Source organism: Egretta garzetta, unplaced genomic scaffold (assembly GCF_000687185.1).
Source record: "Egretta garzetta isolate BGI_Z169 unplaced genomic scaffold, ASM68718v1 scaffold79, whole genome shotgun sequence".
NCBI lineage: Eukaryota > Metazoa > Chordata > Aves > Pelecaniformes > Ardeidae > Egretta > Egretta garzetta.
The window spans coordinates 2,231,755-2,242,034 of record NW_009260791.1 but is presented as its reverse complement, the minus strand read 5'-3'; the positions used below and the strand labels follow the sequence as shown (position 1 = coordinate 2,242,034).

Genomic DNA, 10,280 nt, shown 5'->3' with positions numbered 1-10,280 from the left:
CCCACCTCTCTAGCCTGTCCAGGTCTCTCTGGATGACATCCCGTCCTTCTGGTGTGTCAATTGCACCACTCAGTTTGGTGTCATCCGCAAACTTGCTGAGGGTGCACTCGATCTTGCTGTCTAAGTCATTGATGAAAACATTAAACAGCACCGGTACCAGCATGGACCCCTGAGGGACACCACTCGTCACCGGTCTCCATCCGGATATCGAGCCATTGACCACTACCCTCTGGACACGACCATCCAGCCAGTTCCTTATCCACCGAACAGTCCACCCATCAAATCCATAGCTCTCCAATTTAGAGAGAAGGATGTTGTGGGGGACCGTGTCAAAGGCTTTGCAGAAGTCCAGATAGATGACGTCTAGTTCTAGAGTGCAGTGGCCATGCAGCACTGTCCTGGCATGCAGGTCTGTGGCATCCTCGGGAGTGACAGCCATGCTGGAGGGTGCTTGTTCCCAGGGGTCCCAGGCACTGCAGGTTTGGAGAGGATCGTCTCACACTTAAAGCATGGCAATAGGAAAGGTTTTGGAAACATGCCACAGTCTTGGCCATGAATGGCCTTTAAGTGTTTCCTACCAGTGAGGGCTGTAGCCTGCAGTATCAGCCTCCGGGGAAATGGGGGGAACCTTGGCATTTAGGGTTTTGAGAAGCTGATTCTTCTGAAGACTTCAAGATGTCTTGGAAGGAGCAATCCTGCTCTGGTGGAAAGACGGAAGGAAGGTCCCATGACTCCTGAGTCACGCAGACCATGATGTTGGAGGAGAAGGGAGGGCTGGGGGATGTTCCACACACAGTAGATAGCTGGCTGTGGGGAGCGAAGCAAGCACAGCCCCAGCAGCCCAGTTGTTAACATCATCATTGCTCTTATCCTCAGAAACTCAAGCAAATGCTTTGGCTCCTCGTTCCTGCCTGTTGACCGCACCAGGGTGGCCATGACTCAACCCAGCTTCCAGGACTGAGGGGCAGAGGTGGTGAGAGACCGGTCTCGGGTATGACGGAGACAACCAAATAGCATGAGGCTTAATGGGGTGGGGAAGGCGTATGAGGTAGCTGTGAGATTTTTTCAGCAATACCCCCTGCCCTGTGTTCCACAGCCCCTTCCTGAGAGAGACTGGGACTGGGGAAGCTCCAAGGTCACCAGCCAGTCCTCTCCCCTCCCTGCCCTTAGCGAGCTCCTCAGACCTCGCTGGAGGACCTGGAAGAGCCACTCCTTCCGCACCCCCACCTCTGTGTTGCAGGGTTAGGCCCCACAACAGTACCAATGGAGAGTGTGTACTCAGTGGAGCCAGTGCCTGATGGTGCTGGCTCCACCTCGCTGGACGTGCTCAGCTTCCTGGATGCCCTGGTGAACAGCACAGAGGAGCAATGCTTCAGCGCCCGGTCCCGCAGCACCGTCCTGGAAGGGCTGCCATTTGGCGGTGTGCCCACCGTGCTCGCCATCAACTTCATCCTCTGGCTGGTGAGCAGGCCAGGAGAGTGCCATGTCCACGGGCACCACAGCCCCCGTCTGGGGCATCACAGACTGGCTGTGAGCATGAGTGTGTGTGTTATGAGTGTGCTGACAGCCACACATGTGTATGTGCCGGTGTGCCCGGCTCTTTGGGGGAGTGGGTGTGATTGCAGGGGGCTAAAAGCTTTTCCCACATCATGGTGGGCAGCAGGTGGCACTTGGGCAGCAGTGGTGAGATCACAGAGTGGGAGTAGTTTGGCTTGAGGCCAGAGTTTTGCATGAGCTTGGGCTCATGAGTGGGAAAACAGAAAGGAGGGATGTGGGGAGACCCTGCAGGGTGAGACCCTGTGGCAAAACTCTTCACTTCTCCTCTTCCCTCTTCTTCCAGCTTCTCCTCCTTGTCTTCTCCTGCCTTCGGAAAGCGGCTTGGGACTACGGGCGCCTGGCGCTGCTGATGGACAATGATAGGTGAGCAGGATGCAAGGCAACCGCGGGTGATGGCTCCAGCCTCTCCAAGAGGGCTGGCAGGAGGGCTGGTGCTGTGGGGTGGCCCATGGAGAAGCTCAGCAGGTGTTCCTGTCCCTCCTTCCCACTAGGAAAGGCCTGGCTGCTCTTGTCCACAGGCACCATCTGCTGCAGGGAGCGGGAAAGCCCAAGCCATCTTTGATTCCCTCTTGCAGGCACCACCTGGTGACGGTGCTCTCAGTGCCAGGGAGGGCACCATCCTGGGAAGGACAGAGGCCAAAGAGCTGCTTTTGGGTGGCGACTGCAATGCTGCCGCTCCCTCGGGATGAGCAGAGCTGGCCAGTGGAGGAGGCAGAGACACACAGCAATAACACTGTTCCTCATGTCAGCAGAGCAGCTTGCCTGGCCCATCCTTTGGGCTAGATGCAGAATCCCCCCCAAAATACCAGTGTCCTGGCGAAAGCAGAGCCTGGACCAGTTTTCCAGGCAGGCTGTGCTGCCTGCAGCTGTCTGGCTGCCGGAGCGTGGTTCACCCCAGGCAGCAGAGCATCTTTCTTTGCACAGGCGGTGCACACAGGAGGGGTCTCTGCAAGGCTGGGCAGCCCACAGGAGGAAATGTTGTAAAAGCTCCTCTCCTGCCTTCTCACCTCTCCAGCTCCTCTTGGGCTCGGGTTCTGGAGCCGAGTCTGGCAACGGACAGGCAATGTTTCCCTTCACTGGGGAGTTCAAAAGAGCAATCAAAACTTAAATTCAAGCACTGATTACATTCCTTTTACTGCAATGCCAGTTGAGGGCTGAAACCAGTAGAATATAAAAGTCCAGTTCAGCGGGCCTTCATCCCGGAGCTAAGGCCAATTCTCCACCAGCCACCCCTCCACAGGGACTCATCAGTACAGAGGCAGCGAGCGCAGCCCCTGCCCCAAGCCCAGCGGTAGTCGCTGGTCCAGCCCCAGTGCAGGATGTGGGGAGGGGGGAGGCATTTTCCAGGCTGCTGTCCTAGGAGAAGCTTCTCCAAGGGTGCTCATCCTCTCCCATCTGCTGCTTCTCTCCTCCCTCACCCCCCCACACCTCCCCTTGCTGCAAAGTTTGACATCGCTTTTCTACGGAGAGCAGAGCGAGAAGGAGAAGTCCCCGTCAGAGAGCAGCCCCCTGGACGTTGACAACAAGGACGTGGTGAGTGCTGGTGGCTGTGGCAGCGGGAGCCCAGGCTGGGCTCGTCCTGGCCCAGCCCACCCTACTCCTCATGGGAAACCCAGGTCAGAAGTTAAATGGGAGAAATTAAATCCTCCAGTGTGGGGTTTCCTGCTTAACACCTTTTAGTGGTGGGTTATTCCTGGGAAAGCTGGAGGGTTTCTTTGTTCTGGCTTGGTTTGAGGCATCTACCTTGAATGGCAGCTTGGAGGGGATGCTCCCACCAGAGAGAGCAGCTCCCGGCTGCACAGCCATTCCTGCCAGCTGCGGGGATCCAGTAGGATGCATGGCCACAGCCTTGCTCTGTGTGCTCGCAGGGACCTTTCTGGCCCCAGCAAGGGCAGAGTCCCCTGGATCGCATCTCCAACTCTGCCAGCATGGTGGGCTGTGGGGGCTTTAAAGTCATCTTCTGCGTCTCTCTACCACACCAGGCACAAAACAAGTTTTGCTGGAAACAAGCATGGACCGATACATTATTCTATCTCTTTTTTGCCTACAAAAGCTCAAAAATCAGTCACTGGTGTGACTATGAAAAAAAGACAGAACTTCTTAAAAAAAAATCTAGGCAGGAAAGGTAAAGAAGCAAAATCCTTGCAGGTGGCAGGAGGCGTGTTTAAAGGCTTGGTACTGGATGCTCTGGGCAAATGTATATTGCTCATCAAAAAATAAGTGAGAAAGACCACAGGGAATGCCAACACAGCTAAAGAGCAGATTAAGGGAGATTATTAGATCTAAGAAGACAACCTTTTAAAAGTCAAGCTGTTCCCAAATGAGGAAAATCTAAACTCTGCCAGGTTAAATGTAAAATACACTAAGGTGGGGGGGCAAGAGGGAGCAGGAAGGAGTTTGAGGAGGAATTTTTAGATAGCATAAAAGCAAGTAATGGATTTTTCTTCACACATCAGGAACAGGAAACCTGCCAGAGGGTTTGTAGGGCTGACAGGTGGTGGAGCTAGAAAATGCTTCCTGGAGAAGGCAAGAATGTGGCCGGAGAGGTAAATAAAGTTTTGTTGCCTGTATCCAGTGAGGAGGAGCTTGACCAAATTCCTGCCCATGAGCCCTTCTCTGCAGTGAAGCACCAGAGCATCCCTCCAACAGCAGGGTTGGAGGATGAGGTTGCAATAAAAGCAGCCTGATGAATTCCCGTTACCGTCACAAATTCCCAGGAGCAGCCCTGGGACTTTTCACTCACCCTGAGACAAATAGCCAAGCTAGTGACTGCAGCATGTGACCTCTCTCCTGCACATAGGCATCCTAGAGAGCTGGGAGTTGGCTGATAAATGCTATTTTTCAGGAGGGTTTCTGAAAAACCCAAGAAATCACAGCCCAGGGAGCTTGGGGTTTGCACGGACAACCTCCCAGACATGGCTCTCCAGAGCAGAACCCTGGAGCAGGGCATAGGAGGGGAGTCAGCCTGGCTGTGCTAAGGAGGTGTCCAGCCCTGTGGGGCTGTCAGGGGTGCGGGGATGCCGGCACCTCCAAAGCCTCATGCTGTGGTTGATCAGACAAAGCTGGGCTGTGGGGCAGGGGAGGAAGGTCCTGGCTTGGATAAAACTGGGGAATGGAGAGGAAGAAGAAGCTGCCAGCTCTCACAGTGCAGGTAAAGGAATCCCACAGGGGGCTGCCTGGGGTCCCTCTCATCAAAGGTCAGCATAAATTCTCTGGAAAGGAGGCAAAGAGGAAGGGCGCAATGGCCAAGTGTTATTCAGTACAGCCATGACAGGGAAGACTGCAGAGGGACCTTGAACTTGCATGTACTCCAGTGTTGGTAAAATGTAACGTAATGCATAGGGGAGAAAAACTCTAATAATGCATATGCAGGGTCAGGGAATGAGCGCTGTTACACAAGATCTTGGCGTTGTCTTATATGGCTCTACAGCAGTGCTGGCTCAGTGCTCGGTAGTGGTCAAAAAAGCACATTGCATGTTAGGGACTGTCGGGGAAGGCACAGAGGAGGGAGCTGTTGGAAGCCAGGAGCCTGTGTTACAGAGATGCCCCTTGTTTCCCACTCCTCTCAAGGCAGCTGCCTTTGGCCACCGCTGCAGACAAGCTGCTGGGCTGAGCATTGCTGAGCTGCCCTGGGCATTGCCTCCGTTTGCTCAGCCCCGTGGCCCCAGGCACTGCACTGTGTCCACACACATCCCCAGTGTCTGCTGTGTCCCGGCTCCTCAATGGGGAGGTGGGGTGGTCACCCCTGGCTCATTCCGACTCTCTTCCCTTCCAGGGATTCTGCTCCTGGCTCATTTCTATCTACCAGATGAAGTAAGTGTGTGTCCTCGGCATTGCAGTCATGCCCCACTGCTGCCCACCCCTGGGGAGCCGATGCCCATAGGCGGTCATGCATCACTCAGAGCTGCTGGGACCTGCGGCTGAGGAGAGCCCTCCCCTGGGAGAGAGAGCAGAGGGCTCACCTCTGTGTTTCCTCCTGGCCCCTGGCTCCTGTCCCAAAGGAAGAGGCTTCAACCTCTTCTGGTAGGAGCTTGTCCTGTAGCGGGATGGCGGCTTGAGGGCTGCTTGCATCCCCCATTTCCTCTGTGCCCAAATCCCATGTGCCACCGGCAGGATGCCGTGAGTTGGCATGGGTTGCGTGAGGTCAGAGCAGCCAATGTCCCCGGGGCGGGGGGGGGGCGCCCCCCCCCCGCCCCCCCCCCCCCCTGCCTCTCCCCCAGGGATGAGGAGATTCAGAGCAAGTGTGGGATCGATGCCACCACCTACCTCTCCTTCCAGCGGCACCTCCTGGTCCTGCTGATGCTGGTCTGTGTGCTCTCCGTGGCCGTCATCCTGCCCGTCAACTTCTCGGGGGACCTTCTGGGTAGGTGCTTCCCCAGTTGCGGGATGACTCAGGAGCATGGCACAAGCTTCCCCACCTCGGGCTGAGCACCCTGCCCTGGGGACAGGGGGCAGAAGGACCCCTTCGTCAGAAGCCCCTGTGTGAGCAGGAACCCATTGTCAGCTGTGGGACAGAAGAATGCAAGAGGCAGGGAGCCTCAGGGCAGTGGGGGCTTGGTGGGGACCTGGGAGATGGAAAAGGAGGGAGCAAAGTCCAGAGCTACCAACCCTGCAAGCATGGACTCACACACTGCACTGGGTTCCCATAACCTCCTGCTTCTCTTCCCCTGCAGGACACAGTCCCACCCACTTTGGCCGGACAACTATTGCCAACATCCCAACGCAGTACGTGGCTCCTGTGTCCGGGAGGGGCTATGGGCGCTGCTGCTGCGGCAGGCACTGCTGGGAAGCCCAGGCACGGTGCTCGCCACAGTCCCAGAATGGGGGCAGGTCCATGCGAGCAGCATGCTGCTCGTGGTAGCGCCCATGTCTGTCTGCACCACGCATGAGCACTGTGGTGGTGGGTAGCCTGCTGGCACTGCTTGCTGCACCGTGCTGCTGGCAGAGGTGCTCTCTGGGGTTCTGGGTGGCCTCATTTCTGCAGTATCTCGACCAACACCCTGGATGCTGCCCGTCTTGTCCCTGGGGGCCTGGCAGATGGCTTGGGGAGGTCCCGCTGGGCGGTGGGGGTGGCTGTGGGTGAGGTGCTGAGCGCCAGGCCGGTCCGCATGCCATGCACCTGCCGCAGCATTCACTGGTCCCCTCTTCCCCTCCTCCAGGGACCGTCTCCTGTGGCTGCACAGCATCTTCGCTCTCATCTATTTCATTCTCACCATCCTCTGCATGGCTCACCACTCTGTCCACCTTGAATACAGAGAGAATGAGAAGGTGAGCAACCACCCTTCCTCCAGCCCTGCCTTGTCCAGCCCTAGTGGACAACTTTGTGCTTTGCAGAAAGGAGGGTCCCAGTAGGTTAGGGAGAACTGTAGAAACTGCCTGGGACTGGACAGGCAGGGAGAGATAAGGCTGTTTTTTTCTCCAGCTTCTGGAGAAAGCCTGGCAGCCCGGAGGCAAATCTCTCTCTCCTGCTGCCTTGTCTTTTGAGATAGAAGTTCTGCTACGTCTGTCTGTCTGGGAGGTGGCAGCGTCTGGCTGTGCCCCAGCGTCTGGGAGCAGGCACTGGGGAGGTCCGTGCTGACCAGCCTCCAGGGTGGCAGTCGGTGCCCCATCTCGTCTCTGCCTTCCTGGTGGCTGGGCAAGCAGGGTGGCAGCAAAACAGCCCATGGGCCCCCATCACCCACCCCCTCTGCCCCTTCCCCTCCCCCAGGTCGCCCGGACACTGATGGTTACCCACATCCCAAAGGAGATCACAGACCCTTCCCTCATCATCAAGCATTTCCAGTGAGTAGCGGTGTGCCGCAGCCTCTCCAGGGCAGGTGGCAGGGGCTGTCCCCATCCCCCTGCTCCTGGTGCCACCGTGTCCCTGTGCCCGCAGCGAGGCTTATCCCAGCTGCACCGTCACCAATGTCCAGTTCTGCTTTGACGTGCGCAAGCTGATGAAGCTGGATGCGGAGAGGTGAGTGCGTGCAGGTCCCCTCTGTGGGTGGGTGCGCTGCTCCCGCCCAGCATGTTGAGGGACCCAGTCTGTCTGTCTGTCTGCTGCTCCCTGAACGACCCTCATGCCTGTTGGCTTCCTGGCAGGCGCAAGGCAATGAAGGGGCGGCTTTACTTTACCACCAAGGCACAGAAAGAGGGGAAGATCATGATCAAAACCCACCCCTGCGCCCGCATCTTCTGCTGCCGGTTCTGTGGCTTTGAGCAGGTAGGTGGTGCGGGCAGGGCTGCGGGCAGCACATCCCCACCATGGGCAGGGCAGAGCGTGGCAGCTCGCCCATGCCCCGGCTGCTCCCGCAGGTGGATGCCGAGCAGTACTATGGGGAGCTGGAGGAGAAGCTCACAGATGAATTCAATGCTGAGCGCAACCGCATCACGCTCAAGCGGCTCGACATGGCCTTTGTCACCTTCCAGGATGAGCGGATGACAGCTGTGTGAGTGCCCCTCAGATGTGCCAGCACAGGCGTGTCCCCCATCTTCGTGGCCACCGCTGCTGGGGTACCTTGCCAGATCCTCCAGCCAAAGCCAGGCAATGGGTCTGTCTCCACTGTGCCTCTGCCACCTGCGGAGATGGCGTCTCTGTTGGGGCTGCGGGAAGGGTATCATGAGAAGTGGGGGGGGGCATGGGTGTCCTGAGCCCTCGGTCCAGTCCTGACCCCTGACTTCCTCCTGCAGGATTTTGAAGGACTACAGCCACATCCACTGCCGCAAGCACCCCCAGCAGTCCTCTGTCACCACCGTGGTCAAGTCACACCACTGGGGCGTTCGCTATGCCCCTGCACCCAGCGATATCATCTGGTGAACCTCCGTGGCAGGGGAGGGAGGGCAAGCAGCTGGGGGAAACCCATACCCATAGCTATAGGGAGCCCATACCCATAGCTATAGGGAGCCCATACCCATGGTTATAGGGAACCCATATAGCTGTAGGGAACCTGCACCTGTAGGGTGCCTTCTCAGGGTGGCAGGGGCTGACAATCCCTCCTGTGGTCATAGAAGATGTCACCAGGGGTGACTGGGGGGATCACTCAGTCGGTGGCAAGGGCTTGGCCAGGCAAGGTTTGGGGTGATTGCCAGGCTCTGATTTCTGCAGCCTGACTCCAAAGCCTCCTGGTGGCACGGACCCCCCACTGCAGTCATACTCTGATCCTGGGGGCTCTGCAAGTGTCAGCACAGCAGCACGGGTAGGGGAGGAGAAGTTGAACTCAGAGCAGGGGCTGCCAGGATGGTTGGTGTGGGCAGTGGGAGGCAGAGCTTTGAGGAGCCAGGCTGGGAGACCCAGGACATGTGGCTTTTCCTCTGCACCATGTCCGAGTCATGCTTTTCTTTCACAGGGAGAATTTATCAGTCCGTGGCACATCTTGGTGGGTGAGATTCATCCTCCTTAATATCTGCCTCTTCGTCCTTCTCTTCTTCCTCACCACGCCAGCCATCATTGTCAACACCATGGACATGTTCAATGTCACACAGCCTGTGGAGAGCCTCAAGGTAGTCCCTGGGGTCCCATGCCAGCTTTCCCAAAGGGTCTCCATTTCTAGGCTTGTCCATGACAGGGGGAGGGCACTGGCTCTACACTGGCCCAAGAAGACAAGCCATCATGGGGATGAGTGTTGATGAGAGGCAAGGAGTGATCTTGATGTGTTTCCAGTGGCAGAGCCCTAGGGCACCTGTGCAAACCTGAGCTTTGGTGATGGTGTCCATGAGGGAGGGCAGGTTGGTGTCCATGCAAGAGGAGAGGGGTGGGAAGAGCTCCAGGAGATGTTAGGAACTGCAAGAAGCCCATCTCCTTCCTGCTCATTGACCTGTGAGCTGTTGGGCATGCACGTGGTGCCTTTGGCTGGCCGCAAGCTCTTATCTCCTGAAACAAATGCTCCTGCTCAGGGAGGCAATGCCCCAGCCTGCCCATTGCATACACCATCCTGCATCAGGAGGCCCAGGGAGCTGCCTCCAGCATGGCTGAGCTCCAGCAGGCTGCTAAGGGGGTGTCTGGCATCTCTCCTCCTGCAGAACCCCATCATCACCCAGTTCTTCCCCACGCTGCTGCTCTGGGCCTTCTCTGTCTTCCTGCCCTTTCTTGTCTACTACTCAGCGTTCTTTGAATCGCACTGGACGAGGTAACGTGGCTGGCCCCCGCGCTCCCCCAGGGCTGTGGTAGATGGGAGGAACCTCAGTAGGACTCATGGGACCCAACCTGCAAGGAGGCAGGCAGTGGAGCAGCAGACCCCCCACAGAGCCCCATGAGTGTTGCCCTCCATGGAAAGAGCCCCAAGTCCACACCCGAAGTAGCCATTTCCTTGCCATAGCCCTGAACGCTTCCAGGCTGCTGGCAAAGGCAGGTGGTTTTTAAGATGGGTCTGAAGAACTTTGTGAAAGGAATGTTGTGATGGTGGACTGGCAGCAACAGGCCCTGACTTGGCTGGAACATCCCAGCCCTCCAGGGCAGAGGTACAGGCTCAGGTTGATCAAAGTCTCCCAGCAGAGGAAGCTCTGCCCAGCTCCTACAATGTGCTCTCTGTCTTGACCCTCCACCAGCCCCAGCCCCTGTGCCTGGTCTGCTGAGTCATTGCAGGAGCTTTGTCTCCACCTCCCTTCCTTCTCCTGAGGGAAACAGGGGCTTCCAAACCCATTGTAGACACCCAGCTGCCTCTTGTTGGATGTCTACACTAGCAGGGATAATAGGGGAGGACAGGGATGAAGGAGGTGAGAGGCTGGGAAGAAAAGAGCTTTTCCTA

At 57.3% G+C, this 10,280-nt stretch overlaps 1 protein-coding gene across 1 annotated transcript in view; it reads left to right on the top strand.

Moving 5' to 3' along the window:
* The first annotated feature begins 1,263 nt into the window (after positions 1 to 1,263).
* TMEM63C (transmembrane protein 63C) overlaps positions 1,264 to 10,280 on the top strand; it is an 11,884-nt gene continuing 2,867 nt past the window's right edge. Inside the window, exons 1-14 of the mRNA XM_009646654.1 lie at positions 1,264 to 1,461; positions 1,841 to 1,920; positions 3,003 to 3,090; positions 5,333 to 5,370; positions 5,778 to 5,920; positions 6,231 to 6,282; positions 6,717 to 6,825; positions 7,265 to 7,338; positions 7,433 to 7,513; positions 7,639 to 7,759; positions 7,852 to 7,985; positions 8,227 to 8,349; positions 8,883 to 9,036; positions 9,556 to 9,662. Coding sequence (XP_009644949.1) covers positions 1,264 to 1,461; positions 1,841 to 1,920; positions 3,003 to 3,090; positions 5,333 to 5,370; positions 5,778 to 5,920; positions 6,231 to 6,282; positions 6,717 to 6,825; positions 7,265 to 7,338; positions 7,433 to 7,513; positions 7,639 to 7,759; positions 7,852 to 7,985; positions 8,227 to 8,349; positions 8,883 to 9,036; positions 9,556 to 9,662 — 1,502 coding nt within the window. The remainder of the gene's footprint in view (positions 1,462 to 1,840; positions 1,921 to 3,002; positions 3,091 to 5,332; positions 5,371 to 5,777; positions 5,921 to 6,230; positions 6,283 to 6,716; positions 6,826 to 7,264; positions 7,339 to 7,432; positions 7,514 to 7,638; positions 7,760 to 7,851; positions 7,986 to 8,226; positions 8,350 to 8,882; positions 9,037 to 9,555; positions 9,663 to 10,280) is intronic.